General features: G+C 53.9%; 7 protein-coding genes and 1 non-coding gene across 8 annotated transcripts; 6 read left to right on the top strand and 2 right to left on the bottom strand.

Annotated features, from left to right (window-relative positions):
- Positions 1–448: 448 nt before the first annotated feature.
- On the bottom strand, positions 449–3,784 carry P153DRAFT_380608 (uncharacterized protein; the record flags this gene model as incomplete). Its single annotated transcript, XM_033669941.1, has 1 exon — positions 449–3,784. The coding sequence occupies one exon, from the start codon at positions 3,782–3,784 to the stop codon at positions 449–451; it is 3,336 nt and encodes a 1,111-aa protein (XP_033529183.1).
- Positions 3,785–4,323: 539 nt separating this feature from the next.
- On the top strand, positions 4,324–5,052 carry P153DRAFT_380607 (uncharacterized protein; the record flags this gene model as incomplete). The annotated part of the gene is made up of 2 exons (XM_033669940.1): positions 4,324–4,517; positions 4,584–5,052. 2 exons carry the CDS (start codon positions 4,324–4,326, stop codon positions 5,050–5,052), a joined length of 663 nt encoding a protein of 220 aa, XP_033529182.1.
- A 670-nt stretch (positions 5,053–5,722) lies between these two features.
- P153DRAFT_372086 (MFS quinate transporter-like protein QutD) lies at positions 5,723–7,596 on the top strand (the record flags this gene model as incomplete). Its single annotated transcript, XM_033669365.1, has 5 exons — positions 5,723–5,811; positions 5,865–5,936; positions 5,987–6,264; positions 6,428–7,126; positions 7,181–7,596. 5 exons carry the CDS (start codon positions 5,723–5,725, stop codon positions 7,594–7,596), a joined length of 1,554 nt encoding a protein of 517 aa, XP_033529181.1.
- A 1,081-nt stretch (positions 7,597–8,677) lies between these two features.
- On the top strand, positions 8,678–11,718 carry P153DRAFT_372085 (uncharacterized protein; the record flags this gene model as incomplete). Its single annotated transcript, XM_033669364.1, has 2 exons — positions 8,678–11,474; positions 11,525–11,718. The coding sequence occupies 2 exons, from the start codon at positions 8,678–8,680 to the stop codon at positions 11,716–11,718; spliced, it is 2,991 nt and encodes a 996-aa protein (XP_033529180.1).
- Positions 11,719–12,427: 709 nt separating this feature from the next.
- Positions 12,428–12,509, top strand: P153DRAFT_t7. The gene has a single exon. It is a non-coding gene; the product is annotated as a tRNA-Asp (tRNA).
- A 409-nt stretch (positions 12,510–12,918) lies between these two features.
- Positions 12,919–14,211, top strand: P153DRAFT_305546 (Caleosin-domain-containing protein). Its single transcript, XM_033664604.1, has 3 exons — positions 12,919–13,035; positions 13,085–13,570; positions 13,630–14,211. Exons 1-3 carry the CDS (start codon positions 12,930–12,932, stop codon positions 13,749–13,751), a joined length of 714 nt encoding a protein of 237 aa, XP_033529179.1. The 5' UTR covers positions 12,919–12,929; the 3' UTR covers positions 13,752–14,211.
- A 119-nt stretch (positions 14,212–14,330) lies between these two features.
- P153DRAFT_362524 (uncharacterized protein) lies at positions 14,331–15,490 on the top strand. Its single transcript, XM_033667157.1, has one exon. The coding sequence runs from the start codon at positions 14,395–14,397 to the stop codon at positions 15,262–15,264; it is 870 nt and encodes a 289-aa protein (XP_033529178.1). The 5' UTR covers positions 14,331–14,394; the 3' UTR covers positions 15,265–15,490.
- On the bottom strand, positions 15,181–17,757 carry P153DRAFT_362523 (DNA/RNA polymerase). Its single transcript, XM_033667156.1, has one exon. It carries the CDS (start codon positions 17,661–17,663, stop codon positions 15,489–15,491), a length of 2,175 nt encoding a protein of 724 aa, XP_033529177.1. The 5' UTR covers positions 17,664–17,757; the 3' UTR covers positions 15,181–15,488.
- Positions 17,758–17,953: the final 196 nt, after the last annotated feature.

Raw genomic sequence — 17,953 nt, 5'->3', positions numbered from 1 at the left:
CGAACTCCACTTCGTGCAAACGCCGAGTTTTCGTACCGACAGTGTGCGGACCTTTTGTCGGTCAATTGATCATCAAGAACTAACGGGTTGGTGAATGAGAGATACACTGTCGGCCTTTGAGCTGAGAGGTGCCTGTGTGTCTAGGTACATTTTCAGTTAATTGAAATACCAGGAACCAAGATACAGCGAAATCTTGCAACAGCTGGACAGCTACATCTAAGATTAGTATAGCAGTCTTGCACCTACATTCTTAGCAGTATACGCCTATCATGCACTTTTGTGTCCTTTTTCTCACATTTTCTATTTCTTCTATCTTGCTAGAGCATCATGGTGGCATCCATGACAGCGACGTTTCGTCGTCAAGTTGACCCAAAGTCATACCTGATAGTGTGGCAATACATCAAAGGCCCGGCAGGCTATATTGTCCTCCACCTTTTTCTTTTTCCTTTCACAAAGATTCATCATCCGGTAGCTCCTTCTTGAACATCTCTTCGAACTTTTCGAACTGCCTCCTGTCGTTGGACTGCATCGCTTCCCCCATCTGTTCCAAGCAGTGCGCTCCCTTCTTTCCTATCTCCTCGGCATGTTGCTCATAGAGTCCCGCATACATCTCGTACTTTTGTTGCATTGCGTTGGAGGGAGTCGCTCCTGTCACAGCACCCACACCCTCGTCGTCCACATCCTCGTCGTCTTCTTCTCCGATATTGCCAAACATCGCAAAATCGTCGCAAGTCTCTGGATTCTCCAGGGTATCGGTGGTGTCTTCGGAGTCGTCAAGATACATATCATCGATCGTGGCATTGGTAAGGCGAGTTCGTGATATGGTAGGATCGTAGTACTCAGTTGGCACTTTGATCTCGCGGACCATCTGCTTCAATGCTTCGTAGCACTCCGAGTCAAAGTCAAACAGCAACATGTTGGAGGCCCAGGTTTGAGCTACCATGTTCTGGGCTGCATCGTTCCGGTCTTTGAGAGAGGTAGGACCTTGAGTCCATCCGCTGAGCATCTGCCTGCCATGTTCTATATGTCCTATAGACATACGCAACGGGGAGCGAGGTCGGAGAACCATGGGAAGTCCAAGGAACTCAGCATAGCGCGACTTGAGCTTTTGGAAATCGGAAAATGAGTAGGTCTTCCCCTTCCACTCGTCCTCCTCTTTGATCTTACAGTGAATGACGCAGGCGATGAATACAATCTCGATAAAGATTGTTTCCGGGTCCTCGATCGTTTCGAAGTATCTGTTGCATGCCGACGTCATCATCTTGAGACGATCTGTTGCGAATCTGAAGGCGACATCGCTGTTCCATCCGGCAGGCATGCTACCTGGTTCACCGACCCAAACCCAACGATCTTGAGTAGATTTGTCTAGTTGGCATCCAAACTCAGCCTGGATTTCGTCGATGAGCACCTTCATTCGAGCAAGGACATCGCTGGCCCAATTGAGACGTGTGGTTCCAAACTGCAAAACTTTCGGCAACTCTGTCTTTGACGCTAGGCGCGCACCAGCTGATGTGTTGAGCCCATGCTTGAGTTTGCCGCTCTGACAACTTAACCGCATCGACTCCACACGAGAGTTGCTCAGCCCTGACCGGCCCTTCTTCGAGATAGGAAACAACAACCGTACTAGGGTGAACTCGGTACACAAAGCGATCATCTTCATTCTCTCCTCTTTCAGTGCTTTGTCTTTTCCAGGCTGACCAAGCTCGCTGGATTCCGCAATCTTATCGGTGTTCTTGAGATACCTTGCCAACTCTTCCAGAAAACCTGGGATATGCGTGTGTTTCATCATATTCAGAGCGAAAGTCGTAAGAACAACATTATCGGCAGAATGTATGAGAGTCATATCAGTCCCGCGGCCGAATGGAAAAGCTGCATCGACAGAAGGGGCAAAATGGCGATTGCGCTCTGGAAGAAGTGTGCGCATCTGATCACAATAGCTGTCTTTCCATTCAAAGCCTTCGATACTTGCACGAAGGTACTGAATGGCCAAGCCTTCGTTTTCCTTGTCTTCGCTACCGCTGGCTTCGGCACGAGCGATGATGATTCGAAAACGATGGCGGATCCAGTATGCAGGGTCGAACGGCTTTGTGGCCCGCTCGATTGTGCATACTTTACAAATTCGTAGACCATGTGCAGCCATGGTGAGATGTCCGCATCGAAAGGAACGACCGCAGTCTCCGCAGCAGTGGATGATCTCAGAATCCGTGAATTCATCGCAATAACACGTGGATAGCGACGGTTCGCCGTGTCGTATCGCTTCGTTTACCATATCAGCTTGGATCACAGCCTGTATCCATGCATCTGTAACAGAAGCAGTGCTGATGTACGTATTGTTCAAGGCTTCAAGGACTGGCACCACTCGAGCACGGTCGCGGGAGTTCACGACTACAGCTGGTAGGTAACAGCCAGGTATCAAGTCTTTTCGAAGTTGATCCGAAGGTACGATACTCCAAGACAGGAATTGGCGATCGAGAGTTACCAGGCTATTGCCGCCGTAGACCAAAACCGCTTTGAGTATCTTCTTGTTGGCTCTCTCCTTGATCCAATTTTCGGCAAATAATCTGAACTGGTCTGGCGTTGCTACCATCATGAAGGTAGCTGCCAGAAGCCCACGAGCAAGCTTCTCGATCTTCTCCACATGATCGCGATCCTCACCTTCGTTGAACAGCTCGGCTGGAAGCCCACTATCGTGTAGTTCTTCTTGGCCGTCGGCTGAGAGCTTGTACGAATAGCAGTCGTAGTCGAACACGCGACCCTTCGTTCCTCCGCCTTCGTACTTGACGAAACCAAATCCCTTGGGAATGAATGTTGACGTATCATCGGTAGTGATAGCGATGGAAAGTGGGGAGATGGTGTATTCCCACTGCATACTCGGCATGAACGTAATGGGATCAACGAGTATCGGGTTGAGATAGAACGACGATTTGTCCCTCTTATGCGCATAGTTGGGACTCCGCAAGTATGTGCGGTCATGGCGTGCAAGAGATGCTCGAATTAGCCCCCAAATATGTGACGCTCCCAACACTGGTTCACTGTCTGATGTGATGGCGTCGATAGTCCCTGGCCATCCATTGAGGGCCTTCGTCAGATCGGTGCACACGAGGTCGGCTGTGGTCTGGGTCAAGGCTGAAGCAATCCAAAGTCCGAAGTATCGGCGTTCGATTGTGCCGTCTGATGCTGTTCGTTCTGCAGCGAATACCCACGGCTTCAGAGTCTTCTTAGGCTTGCCCGCCCCAACCCTGACAGGTCTACCCTTGGCCCGCTCAACCACGGGTACGAAAGTGCGTCCTTCTCTCACAGGCATGTTGAAGAAGTTGTGAATGCTGTGGTTGATGGCCGTAGCAGCAGGAGTAGGTTTCCGGTGTACTTTCAGTTTGACGTTGGACAACAGAGTCTTGAACCGCTGGAGAAGAAGTGTGCGTTCATCTGAGTAGACTTCTTCGCTTGACTTAGATCTGCGGAGGCCTTCGGGAAGCGTCTCGCTTTCTCCTTTGACCGCCTGTGAGCTTGACCCGGGCGATAGGAAAGTCTGCATTTTTCGGTCTGGACCACGTTTGAAAGGCCGCTGTTTCATGACCGTCTTTTTGCGCTTCGAAGGGTTGCCGTTGTGGTCGCTGCCCGCTTTCTCCTCGGCCTCACTCTGCTGATACTCATCGTCAAGCGTATTGTCCTCATCTTGGAACGCGTCGCTTGCCCGGCGTTTCGCAGTAGTCTCAGGCTGTTCTCCTGACTTCTTCTTCTTGCTTGAGAGCCGTCCGGAACGTCGGTGGGGTGGATCTGCCATGTTGTCACGTACGCCAACAAACAGTGAGTTGTGGTTGTGTGTGCGTGATGTGGGCGTGGGTAGAGAAGGAAAAAATATTATGCTTATTTGTGGGCGTTTGTTTGCCAGTTCACCAGATTTTGCTAGCGTCACACGCAAAATCAGGTGCGTGTGGGGCTCTTTCCTATTTTCGAGTGAAAGCTGGAAGTCACCTGCGTTCATCTTACACAACAGCGCAAAACATGGTTGGAATAAAAGGTTAAAGATAACGCGGGATATTTATGAAGAGGTAGGACGTCAAGTACGTTCATTTTTCCTATCAAGTATGTGTGTGGTTTTCGGAAGTTATTGGAAGACTTTGCTCTAGCTCAGTTGCGGCTTTCACTGAACCTTTGAGCGCTTGTTGCCAATCCACCAGAACCAGGTAGCGTCACATGAAAAATTAGTTGTTAGGCAGCAAACTAAATTAATATCGCAATGGTAATCACAACGGTTATCACCACAGTTGTCACACCGCAGTTGCCTCAACCGCCAAACACGACTCATCTCTACTTGCAGACATGTCATCCAATACGTTGGACAACACCAGCCGGGCACTGCACGCGCTATTCTGCTATGCTTGGGACAAATTTGAGGCGCACCAAGCAGAAGAAGCGAACGCCATGTGTCGTCGGTTGCTCCTCGAGCCGCGCCTGAGCCCTCTCGGTTGGGCTGGCTGTCATCTCGTCCTTGCACACTCGCCGGATCAGTCTGTGTAAGTTTGGTGCAGTTTTTACATTTAGTCGAGGTTTCTTTTGTGAATGCACTGACTTGGATATAGGGAACATGCTCAGGCCGCCTTAGAGGCGTATCAGAACTTGTTCTCTGATGAGCCCGCCCTCACCGAACTACACCTCCAGTCTCAGAAACAGCTTATTGAGCTCACCGAGAGGGTACTCGCCGAGAGGCAACAGATCGATGCTGAATACTCTCTTCAACTTGACGAGATGGGAGAGGCCGACGAGATGGAAGAGGATACGGAAGAGGAAGAGGAAGATGACACGGATGAGGAAGAGGAAGGAGATATGGAAGATGATGATGAAGAAGACGTGGGAGGGGTGATCGAACTCTTCGGCGACCAGACCCAGCGCACTGCCGATGCTCCCGAAGTTGCCGACACTCATGCTTCAGATGTTCAGACGGCAGCACTACGGTCCTCGCTCTTAGCTCTCCCTTTGACATCTGGCTTGCCCACTCCTGCTGGGTCGAAGCGGCCTTCTCGCCATCCTACTGATACGGATAACAAGTGAGCTCTGTCAGAACCATGTGCTCCCTACTTTATCAGTTGGAGGGATTGGATACAGACCATAGTGTTTAGGTATGATACAGGCGGTTGGGGCTAGGTAGTCAGTGTCACGGGTCTTGCCATGTACATAATGCATGAGCAACCTAGCTAGCTCTCTGACGGATACACCATACAATACATACACACATCTACATGAACAGTAACGTACCATCTGTTTCCACCTATCAACATATTGATCAATTGCCAGTAACAACATACATGAATTCGACAATTCTCAACTCAAAGACCAACAGTGCCCCTCTCATTTACTAACCTGTCGTTCCCATTCCGTTGGTTTATCATGAGGTCAACGTACTCTTCTGAATTAATATAAATACGACGCTATTTCCTGCTTTCAGCTCTACGGGAGGGCCTGCATTATCGGATGTAACCGCAGTCCTTGTCTAAATGTCCAACGATTTTTGTTGACTCATGCGCACAGCGCTGTATAGGTGACTTGGTCATGCCGCGGCGTTTGAATGGAGGAAGATCTACTACTTGTTGAGTGTCGGCCCACTTCCCCACTGGGGACCCCACGCCACGCATCGCATTGCCCCGACATACCCGATACTTATAAAACACAATATATCGCCTTATGCTTTGGAGAAAATAAGCACTTCTGTAGTAACGCAATCATGGCTAAATTTGATTTTCCTGCAGTATGGCGAGACATCAAGACTCACCGACGCGCCTATGTCCTCACCGCGGCCGCGTCTTTTGGAGGGTAAATAATCTGCATGGTTTTATATGACTTTAATACAACTAACATCACCGGAGTATGACGTTCGGATGGGATACGGGATTAATTGGGGGGGTTCTGACAATGGATGCGTTCCAGCATTCATTCAAGTGAGTTGTGGTGGCTATCCTGATCGTTTTGGTGTCTAACAAAAATGCAGTCTTGACCCCAAAAGCCCCAACTTCAGCAATCTGCAAGGCAACATCGTTTCTGTCCTTCAGGCTGGCTGCTTCTTTGGTGCTCTGGCATCCTTCTACATCAGCGACACATTTGGGCGCAAAAAGGCGCTGCTCTTCGCCGATGTTATTTTCATCATTGGATCCATCGTGCAGACCCTCTGTGCAATCAACACTACCAGCTTGACCCAACTGTACATTGGACGTGCGATTGGGGGATTTGGTGTCGGCTTGATCTCTGCTGTCGTGCCCACATACATCAGTGAGAATGCACCAAAGGAAATTAGAGGACGATGCGTTGGATGCATGGTAATTCTGGCCCTCTTCAAATTTTTGCTATTCATAGCTAACTATCCTAGCAACTCTTCAATGGTGAGTTTGACTGTTTCAAGGCCCCCTCGTTGTTCACAGCTGACCATCCAAAGTTACCGGCATATGTCTTAGTTTTTTTGTGAACTACGGAATCAATCTTGACATTACAGACCCAACAGACTCCAAAAAATGGCGCGTGCCTTTTGCTCTACAAATGCTTCCAGGCGTTCTGTTGTTCGTTGGCATACTCTTCCAAAACGAGAGCCCCCGTTGGCTGGTCGAGAAGAACCGTATTAAAGATGCTGCCAAAGCGCTGGCACACGTTCGTGGCAAGCCTGTCGAGGACCCAGATGTGATCCAGGAGCTGGACGATATCGTCAACGATTTCAACGGACACGAGAAGTTGTCGCTGGTGGCTCAGCTCAAGGCGGCCTGCTCTGGCAAGCGCGTATTCTACCAGTCCTCATTTGCAGTTATCCTCATGTTCTGGCAACAGTGGACTGGGACAAACTCAATCAATTACTACGCACCGCAAATTTTCAAGCAGATTGGTCTTACTGGTGGTTCGTCTGGGTTGTTTGCGACGGGCGTGTATGGCATCGTCAAGATTGTCGTAACCGCCATTGGCCTCATGGCATTTACTGAGCAGCTGGGCCGCAAGTGGTCGCTCATCATCGGGTCTGCCGGTCAAGCTTTCAGCATGTTCTATATCGGCGTCAACATGGCAGTCCACCCACCGACTGGAGTGCTGGATGGAAACTCGATTTTCGCCATCATCTGCGTGTACTTGTTTGTGGTCTTCTACTCGTTCGGTAAGTCTCTTCTTTACTTGAAACACATCACAAGCTCTTGCTGACGATGAAAAGGCTGGGGTCCAATCCCGTTTGTGCTGAGCTCAGAGTGCGCGCCTAACCACGTACGCTCTCTCATCATGGCCTGCGCTCTGATGACCCAGTGGCTCTTCAACTTTGTTATTGCAAAAATCACTCCTATCATGCTGGCGGATATCACGTATGGCACGTTTCTGCTGTTTGGATCTCTGTGCGTTGTCATGGGCGTGTATGCAGTTTTGTTCGTGCCTGAAACAAAGGGGGTGCCGCTGGAGTCGATACATGTGCTGTTCGAGGGCAACATCATCAAAGGCGCGCTGATGGACACGTTTCCTGGCAAGTCGCGGGCAAAGGGGCTCCAGAACCACCACAACGCGGATGACGTGGACTCGGTTGATGGCGACGGTGTCAGGAAGGATGGCACACGTGTTGAGCATAGGGAGGAGGCGTAGGGGAGATTAGAGTGAACCAGGGAATCGGTCGATACGACGGGATGAGATCATGACTGGATAAGAAAGCATGGCTTTTGTAGCAAATGGTGGAATTATAATGCCGAAGTCTTGATACGCGTGCTGGGCTTCCCTGTGCACATCACGGTTTGGCAAGGACGACTCGGACCGCGTTTTCATTATCAATTGGCCGGCCAGTCAGCGCAGCAGGTTCTGTGCAGCGTGTTCACAGGCGAAGATCGTACTCGTAAAGAGGAAATGATTCGGGCCGCACAGCGCGTGGTGACCGGAGTGAGGCGTCTCGTTGCGGGGCGATGGGCAGGTTGGGCTTCCCACAGGGCTATCCTGCCCAAGAAGAGTCAGTTGGGCGACGGACAAATGCCAGAGTCCAGCTAGAGGGCGGGGCGACGTTGACAGCGATAGCCGGCGTCTGCTTGCAGCAGCACCATGGCAGACGGCTCGCAGAGTGAGGCGTAGACAGCGGCGGCGAATGGCACGCGGCCGTCGTGCAGCGTTACCAAGCAGTCACGCAGCGGCGGCGGGGCAGCGTGCAGACGCATGGCGAGGCAGGGTTTTTCTTGGCGCTACCATGTCATAGTGGAGATCCCTACTGGATGCCGGCGAGCCAGGTGGACGTCCTGTCTGCGCACACAGGAGCCACTCGCCGCCAGCAACCTCACCCGCCCCTGTAGCCGTTCATTCTTCCTCTCGTCGCGCACCGCACCCTCTGACACTTCGCCGCCCGCCCACCAGGTCCTCCCTGCGCGCCACCGCCCACCTCACGTTGTCTGCCCTCGCCCGACCCCAGGCCCCTGCCGCCGTCGAGGACGTTGCTACTATCCAGGCAGCTTGGGCCGCGACTTTGCATCATCCTGCTCCCGGGCTACCCACACGCGAGTGTCGCCGCGAGCCCGCGTGCTGGTGCTGTCAGCCAAATTCCCGGACACGCACCGAGCGCTCGCCCTTATACCGGCACCATGTACGTCCACCTGCGGCACTGCTCTTCGCCAGACGTTGTTTCTGCTTCTCTGTCGTTTGTGCCAAGCCCTCCATCCCACGCCCCTCTCTGCACCGGCTGACAGACATGTTGGGTAGCGTCGCCGTCCCTCTGTTCTCCTCGAAGCCGTCAGGCCTGCGGAGGAACTCACTGCAACCCAGCACCGCGCCTGCGCTTCCGCCGCGACGCAACTCGCTAGCCACCACGCCCGCCGCCAAGACTGCACCGCTGCTGCACGTCAAGTCTGTCACCGTCGCTGACACCATGGACCCGCGCTACTACCGCTCGACCTCGCCGCGTCGCCATGCGAACCCCGCGAGGTCGTCGACGGGCACCTTCAGCGACCCTTACTACGACCCCGCCTATTACAACCGCGCCAGCTCGCCCCGCTCCAGTGGCGAACGCATTGCGGGGTCCCACCACCAGCCGCTGTATTCGCCCACCACCCCGTCTGCCCTGCGCAGCAGCAACCTCAAGTACGACTCGTACACGGGACGACCGCGCCGCAACACCGAAGACCGTGTGGCGCGGCCCAATGCCAGCACCTCGGCCGTCCCCGCCCTGCCCATCCGCACGCCCTACACCAGCCTCGACCGCCCCTCCAGCCCGCTCACCAAGCCCTTCGACACCCGCGGCGACACGTACATCACCCAGGGCCCCTCGCGACGCGAGCACAAGAAGATCTACAGCGTCGACGATGGCAGCCATACTGCCCAGCTCATTGCCGAGAAAGACGTCCTCGAATCCAAGCGCCACCGGGACAGTGCAGGCGGCTACAGCGTGACAAGTGGAGGCCGGACCTACCACAACAACAGCAAGCCCCCACCCCGCCTCCCCGATGTCAGTGACGAAGGCTACTCGTACACCGATCCGGCCAGCATGTACCGAGACACCGAACCAGCCTGGCGGCGTCCACGCACTGGCAGCAACGAGCGTGGCGCCCGTCCCAGCAGCATGATAGTCGACCGTCCTGCACGTAACTCTGCGCGAGAACTAGGCCCGCCCCCATCGACCCGCGGCTTTGAGAAGCTCATAAACAGCCTCCCCCGGATCCACGGCAGGTCTTCGTCCATCGACAGGCCACGAGACGCCCCCAAGTACGATTCCTACGCTGATGCTGCTCCTGCCCGCACCTCGTCGACCCGCCACCACGCACCAGCGGTTCACCAGGAGCCGCCTCGTGTAGAGCCCCGTGACCACCGCCGGGATTCCTACGGTGACGACTACGAACGACGCCCCCGAGAGGCAGAGAACAGGCGTCACAGCACTGTTGACCGCTTTGAAGATCGCGAGATATCGGCTCGGGGCTTTGGTATCGCTCCTGTACATCCCAGCCTTCCCCAAGACCACCACGCCGTAGACCGACAGCCCACATGGAACGCTCCAGAAGTCTCACGACCACGACAAGAAGAGGTTGCTCCTCAGTATTACGCACCGGAACGTGCTGAAGCTCGCATGCCCGATCCTCATGTGTCACGTGAGCGAGCAGCACCAGCACCAGCTTATCCTAACAACACCGCATCAGCCTACCCTAACACTGCACCAGCATATCCTAACAACACGTCAACTTATCCCAGCACCGCACCGACTTATCCTAGTACCGCACCGACTTATCCCAGCACTGCACCAGCCTATCCTAGCACCACGCCAACCTATTCCAACCCCGTCGAGGAGCGTCCCAGAGAGCGTGAAGAATCTCGCCGTGGTGCCGTTCCAATTGCGGCTGGCGCTGTTGCTGGTGTAGCTGCTACCCTGGGTGCCGCTGGATTAGTAAAATCTAGGGAGCGCGAGCGTGAACGTGAACGCGAGAGTGACCGCGACTCATCTGGAGAGCGAGAACGACGCAAGCAATGGGACGAGCGCGACCGCCGTGACCGATACGAAGAACGACGTGAAAGGGTACCCGAAGAGCGACGTGAGAGGCCTGAAGAACGACGCGAGAAGCCTGAAGAGCGGCGCGAGGAGAAGCGTGGGAGGCGGCCTGAGGAGCGTCGTGAATCCCCACCCGCCACTCCATCCAAGACTTACGCTCCGCCTGGTGCTTATCCCTCTCCTCCTGACACTGACCGCAAGGTTCGGGAGGTCCGACACGAGGACGAGCCGAGGAGCAAGCCTGCTCGCAAAGCACCTTCACCTGAGGGGAGCGGCGATGAACGACCACGTCACTACGTCAACCCAGAGGCCGAGCGTCGAAACGACGTAGCACCACAGGAGGCTGTCCTTGATCCAGATGAGGAGTATCGCCGCCGCGTGCAACAAGAGGCCGAGCGAAGCGGTCGTGGGCAGCGCGATCGAGACAGCGACTCGGAGCGGGAGCGTGAGCGTGATCGCCAACGACGGAAGGAGGAGAGGAGCCGATCTCGTGCCCGTGAAGAGCGTTCCCGCGAAGAACGCCCCCGCGAAGAACGTCCACGAGAAGAACGGCCCCGCGAAGAACGCCCCCGTGAAGAACGCCCCCGTGAAGAACGCTCCCGCGACGAACGCTCATCGAGTTTGTACGACCCCAACCTTGTGCAAGAGCCCGCATCTATCGACAGGTCTGCAGTAGAGCAACCCAGCAAGGCCGTTCAGATCGTAGAGCCCACCAGGGATTCACCACCTCCCATCAAGAGCATTCTCCGCAAGCCTACCGAGAAGTTCCCCGAACACCCTGAGCCAATCCGGGAGGGAGTCGCTCCCCACAAGGACTCCTTGAAAGGGAAGGATATCCCTGTTGGTGCTCGATGGACCAGAATTGACCGCAAACTTGTCAATCCTGAAGCTCTAGAACAGGCCAAGGAGCGCTTTGAGGAACGTGCGGACTGCGTCATTGTGTTGCGTGTGTTGACGAAGGAGGAAATCCAAAAGCTTGCTGATCGAACCAAGAAGATCCGCGACACTCGAGGTATGTGATTCTATCAGCCGTCTGACAGGGTGGAACTGACTGGTTCGTAGAAGACGAATATGACCATCGCGATCGACGAAGCAACCGCAGTCACCGCGACGACGAGGAACGTGATCGAGACCGTCGACGCCGCTACGACGAAGACGACTACAGTGACCGTGACGACACTCTTCGAGACCGTGAGCGAGAGCGTGAACGCGAGCGCGAGCATGACCGACCTAGGATGCTCGAGCCGGCCAGGTGATTGAGCGAAAATGACCTCCGTGCATTGCCAGTCTTCCTACCGAGCCGCTCGCTCACATGCAATGGCTAGGAATCATGGAGAAAACGGCACAGAGCACTACCAGTCTAGGCGGAAGGAGCGTGAGAACGGGGTTGAGGGCTCTGCAGGCAGGCCCTCCCCAAAGAAGCATTCAGACGAGAAAGCGGGATTTCATGGAGAGTACGATGATAAGCCTCGCGATCGTCACAGTCAAATTGATGGGACGGACGATTGTGAGAAGTCTGTATCATCGCGGGAGTAGAGTAGGGCACCGGCGTGTGCATGGCAGTGCGAGCGAGGGCGCAGATGTGGAACTTGGTGAGGAAAAGTTGCTTTAGCAGGGTGTTGGAATGGTTCTGATTTTTTATGCGATGTTCGCGGATGGGTTTGGGTGGTTTATATGTACAGATAGTGGGGACTTGTTAGGGGCGTTGAAATCATTTTATTCTTGTTGTTCGTCATGTCTGGGCCATGTGCTTGTGTGTGTGAAATTCGTTTTCTACATGGCATGTAGGTTTGCTTCTGATATGCTGTTCTACCCCGCGGTGTCTGCCCCGCGTTGCAAGGCTGGAGGTTGACTCATGGGATGGAACAGTAGTCTGGAGGAAACGCCGTTTCTCAATGCTGACACCATGATTTGTCTTGGAGAATATAGTCTTATGATATTTGCATTCCTTCATCAAACCACCCATCTCGGGTCGTATAGTGGTCAGTATTTCTGCTTGTCATCAGACAGTTCGCAGGAGGCCGGGGTTCGATTCCCCGCTCGAGAGTACTCTTTTTGCCTACTTTTTGCACGGTCTCCTTACCTCACATCTAATCAAGGCCATCTTTTGCTGTATCTCCTGCTTGGAATTGCTTTTTGCTAGCGTATACAGCTCCTCAGTATATAAACAGACAAGTGTAGCAGCATACCTAGCGGGTTGAGCATGCTGGTTTGCTGTACGTGTACCCCTACGCCAAGGCCGTCACAACAACCAGATATCAACAGTTACGTGCATGAACGAGCAATGAGGTCAAGATTGGAGTGATAAGACTAATCGATAACATCCTGACGTCATTCATCCTAAATTCACATGTGAAAGCGAAAAAGTCCGTACATGGAGATAGTGTAAACACGCATGATAAGTCTTGCACCACCCGCTGTCTTTCAACACAACCTCTACCTGTTGATTCCCCATCATCCCAACACAATGACTGCATCCAACGATAGAGTGGTGAGCTCGATCCGAGAAGTACCCGTTACGCAGGAGCGCAAGCCATTCCTCTCCCCAAAAGACTCCGAGCTCCAAAACGCCGGTGAGTTTCAACGCCCAAATCACCCATACCACCCGACTAACAACCCCAGGAACCGCACGCGCCAACCTCGCCCCCTCTTCCGAAACGCCCTCAGGAACCACATCCCGCGGCTGGGCGACCAAGCACGCGCACCAAACCGTCCTGCAGCAACACTGCGACTTCTTCGACCGGGACCACGACGGCATCATCTGGCCCCGCGACACATTCATCGGCTTCCACCGCCTGGGCTTCAACATCCTCCTCTGCCTCATCTCCGTCCTCGTCATCCACGCAAACTTCTCCTACCCGACCTGCCCCGGCTGGCTGCCAGACCCGTTTTTCCGCCTCTTCCTCAATAATATCCACCGCGATAAACATGGGAGTGATACGGGTACGTATGATACTGAGGGTAGGTTCGTGCCCCAGCATTTCGAGAATATATTCGCCAAGTATGCGCAGGGGAGGGGGTATTTGACTGTGAGGGATGTGGCGAGGGTGTGGAATGGGCAGCGCTGTATTGCGGATCCGATTGGATGGGGTGGCGCGTTCTTTGAGTGTAAGTGCTTGTGCTTGTGATGGGGGTGTTTGGGGCTTTTGCTAATGAGAGGGGCGTAGGGACTGCGACGTATATCATGCTTTGGCCGGAGGATGGGCGCATGATGAAGGAGGATATTCGGGGGGTGTATGATGGGAGTATTTTCTATACTATTGCTGCGAGGCGGGAGAAGAAGCAGTAGATGAGGTGGGTTTAGGGGTATACCTTTTGTTGACTAACGAGGGAGATGTGTGGCCGACTGAGGAGGAGGGTCCGCGGGTATAGATAGCACCCCGGCATACATACCTTTCACATACGACCATAGGGGCAAGAATCTAGCGCTTCCCGTTTGCTCAGCGGTACTCAAGCTTGCGACCGGCGGTTTAGTAGCTAATTGGGTGACCCTTGGCGAATTCCCGCTGTTGTATGTTATCTTTTTGCTTGTCTGGCGGATCTGGGCTGTCTATGGCGCTGGTCTGGTATTTCGACGGCGATGAGGTTGGTGTTCTGGATGATCTGGTTGGTGCGGACAGGTTTATATGGCTGTTTTCTTTTACTTGAACAGGCTGAAACTGCGAACCTTCTGCCATAATGGACAAAACTCAACTCCAGCGTCGCTATAGTGTGATCGTCAAGCAAGATGATGTTCATGACTCGGTAGGTTGTGAGAGTGAGGGGAGTGAGGGGAGTGAACACCTAGGGAACGACCACACTTAGCGCATGGCCTGTGCTCAAGCATATCCAGACCGCGCCTTTAAATTCAGAAAGATAGTCACACTACCTACACCGCAACAGAAAAATAACATTTCCAGGCGACCGCAAACCGTCCACTCTCCCAAGCCTAAATGGCGGGCAAGAACAACCACCGCATAAGAGACGCCAAAAAGCGCCGCCGAACCCTAGCAAACAAGTCTCGTCTGCACATCACAGCCCACCCCCACGGCCTGCGAACACTCAAACCCTCAGCTAGGAAACAGCTCGAACGCGATCGTGCGCCTGGGCTATGGATCTACCCGTGGTATCTTGATCCGACGCGGCAGCCACAGGCGCGTCAGTATCCACACGCAAGTCTACTCGGGCTGCCGGCGGAACTGCGACAGAGGGTCTTGTACGAGAGTTTCGATGTGCAGGATCTGCGGGTGGATGGACGTAGGTGGACGGAAGCGGACCGGCGAGATGTGACTTGGGCGGGTACGACCAAGACGATGAAGCTTAGGAGAATGGACCAGGGCATCCCAAAGCACCTCGAACTAACGCGCAGCGAAGGCGGACTTGTCGTTGTGCTAGGACGGCGGATCGCGCAGATGTGTCGTGTCGCGCCGCTCGTTCGCTCGGATATGTTGTACGTCGGAAAGATGTGGGAGCGCGACTTGAAGAGCTATGTTGAGCGCGAACTCTGCGACGTCCAGATGCACGGGTTGAGTCTTCCTGTTGTCGCGGCGGGGTCTCAGTGGCTGGTCGACGTCGAGACTGAACAGCGGACGCGGAAGAAAGGCACGTGTGTTGAGATATATGCGGGACGCAAGCATCGACCGCCGAAATGCTGGTATTGTACGGAGAGACATAGGGGTGGTGACTCTGTTTGTCCGATGGCGAGGCGCGATCCTGAGAGGTGGGGAGAGATGACGAAGAAGGTTGGTGGGAAGAGGGGAGGTGTCCGGCTGTGTCGGGTGTTCAAAGGGAGGAAGATTGTGTTTCGTGATGAGGAGGCTTGAGTGTAGAGACTGCTTACTCAGAGGTTGATTTGGGGAAGACCGTTACATGGAACATCATCTACCCAGGTTGTACATGATCCCAGTATATGTCTGTAGGAGGATACAGCGTCATAATCCCGCTTCAGCCAATACACCCTCAGGTAAGCTACGTTTAACACGTCTGGTCGAGATACAACAAGTAGCAAATAGATTAGATTAGTTTCTTATACCTATCAACGTGCTCATCAACTCGGCCGCCCAAAAGCCAACTTCGCCTGCCCTTTCTCGACGCCCCCACCTCTTCCTGCAACACTCCCTGCACCGCTTGCTGGCGGCCGACCTCTTCCTCGCGCTGACTTCTGGCCTACTGGTGTTTTCCGCCCATTCTGTGCAGGAAGCGGCGGATTCCTCTCATCTTGTCGCATCTCCTTGGACAGGTCAAGAGCAAAGTGGTAGTCTTCGTGCTCGCCCTTCTCGGTGGAAGGTAGATGGACGTTACAGCGCGAGCAGTAGAATTCATCGACTGTCTGTTGACGTGATAAGGGTTTTGGGCGAGGTACTGGGGTGACGGGAACATGCGAGTTGACTGGATCTGTATCGAATTCGTCTGTGGCGGGTTGTGGTTGTGCTGAGGGCGGTGTATTTGATCCAAAATGACCTTCGTCTGTATCGTCACGACGTAACAATGGCGTGGATGGTCTGCCGATTTCGTCATCATGGGCGTCCTCGAAAGGATCTTCATCCTCATGCTGCTCCATATCGTCTTCAGTCTCTTCCCTAGTGGACTCGCTATGCGACTTCAGCAACACGGCTCGCGCAGCGTCAAAGTCTTGCTTCTTGTCATCGCGCGGCCCAAAGAAGTTGGCGATGTTCCCTTTCTTCGTTCTTCTTCTTTTCGCAGGTGGCTCACCACCGCTGGTGGATCGGCCTGTGGACATCATAGCTTTTGCTTCTTCGCCTCGCACAAGGAACCCGCCGATCCCTTTGTTGTTTGTGATTCCGTCTTCAAACCCGCCAACGCTAAGAGACAAGTTGGCACAAGGCCATGCGCGCCCGCTAACCACAACCTGTGCAAAGAGATTCTTGGCTAGGTCGAACAGCATGGTCTCTGAGAGTGGCTTGCCTCCAGGTATGGGAGCGGATCGACTTCGCGTCTGCGTGCCTTGGCGGTGGTAGAGATTGAGAGTTTTGGGCCGTCTTTTGTTCTCCATTACGCCCTCTTCGACACACCTCGAGAAGATGTCGGCGGCGAAGATTCGAAGCCATCTGGCGCCCTGCTCGAATGAGTTGATTGTGGGTCTGAACGATTTGGCTGACAGCATGCTCTTGATCTGTGTACGCGGGTTCACTTCGCTATTGTCTTCTCCTCTTATTATCGAGTGCAGCCATGATCCAGTGTCATCACCGAGCTTCTTCAGCTGGTCCAAGGGCTGCTGGACGAGATCCGCTACTTTATCAGTGCCGAACATGGCAACAATCTCATCCCCTAGCTTTCCACCAAGCATTCTAATTTTAGTGAACTTCATGTCCGACAGAAAATGCTTCACTGCTCGATTTCGAATGACCGTCTGCTGGTTGGGCTTCTTGTAACCAGACCCCAACTTTGCGAGCATCTTGTTCCTGGCCAGACCTCCAGAACATGTGTATCCAAGCGTGTTCCATATGTGTTTTCGAACGTCGCGTACAATCTCCGACGCGATGACCATGCACACATCATCCCAATCCGGATCCTTCTCTTCGCCGCCCTCGACGCCCGTTTCGACGAGCGCATCGGCAGCCCAATCCAAAACGGTAGTCGGCACCTTGGGCAAGTACTCCGTAGGGTCATCATATGGGGCGGGTCCTCTAAGCTCAGGGTATCGTTCCAGCAATATAGTGTGCACCTGAGCGCTCAGATCCATAAACACCTCGTCGATACTCGCTTTCTCCACACGCTGCTCCTTCTCCGGCAGAGTCTCTTTTATGCACTTCAAGATCTTCCGACTTTCCAGGCGATACGGATCCAAGCTCACTTTATGCGTGGCTATGTGTGCGAAGGCATCCTCATGATACGCCCACGTCTCGTCGCCCTCCTTCCACGTCGCGACATGTTGTAGTATAAGATCGGGACACTGCTTCAGCGCCTCGGTAAACGTGACGTGCCGACTCAGCCCACATGCGCGTGCAGGGTAGTTGATTGCTATGAGACCCTGCCATTGCTGCACCGCGAGGGGTTTGGTAGGATCGAGACCGAGCCGGACGGTTTCGCACTGCGCATAGAAAGCGTCGAGATCCACGTGTGCAATGACGCGGAGAGGGGTTTGCGTACTGTACGACTTCAGCTGGTGTAGCTGCTTGTACGTGAATTTGGATTTCGGGATGCGACGCGGGGACGTGACGGAGAAGGGAGACGAGGCGAAGAAGGCCGCTGGCGAGGACATTGTGGAAATCAAAAGACCATGTCGTACCCTGCCCAAAAACTATGTGTAATGATCCTCGATGCGCTTGTCGCTAGAAGCTAAGACGCGGTGGTTGTTTTCGCGGTTTCAAGCTTCCGTCGCGTCTTCCCGCGATCCCGTGGCTGCGCGTCATTCACAGACGAGATCGCGCTAGTCATCGGAACGCCCGATCTGTCTTCGTCACTCTGCATGTCTTACGAGTCCGTGCTGGTTCATGCCCGTATGTCCATCAACTAGGCGCTAAACTGCGTGTAAATGTTAGATATTCAATG

This window comes from Dothidotthia symphoricarpi, assembly GCF_010015815.1.
Source record: "Dothidotthia symphoricarpi CBS 119687 unplaced genomic scaffold P153scaffold_1, whole genome shotgun sequence".
Lineage (NCBI taxonomy): Eukaryota > Fungi > Ascomycota > Dothideomycetes > Pleosporales > Dothidotthiaceae > Dothidotthia > Dothidotthia symphoricarpi.
This window is presented reverse-complemented; position numbering and strand designations above follow the sequence as displayed.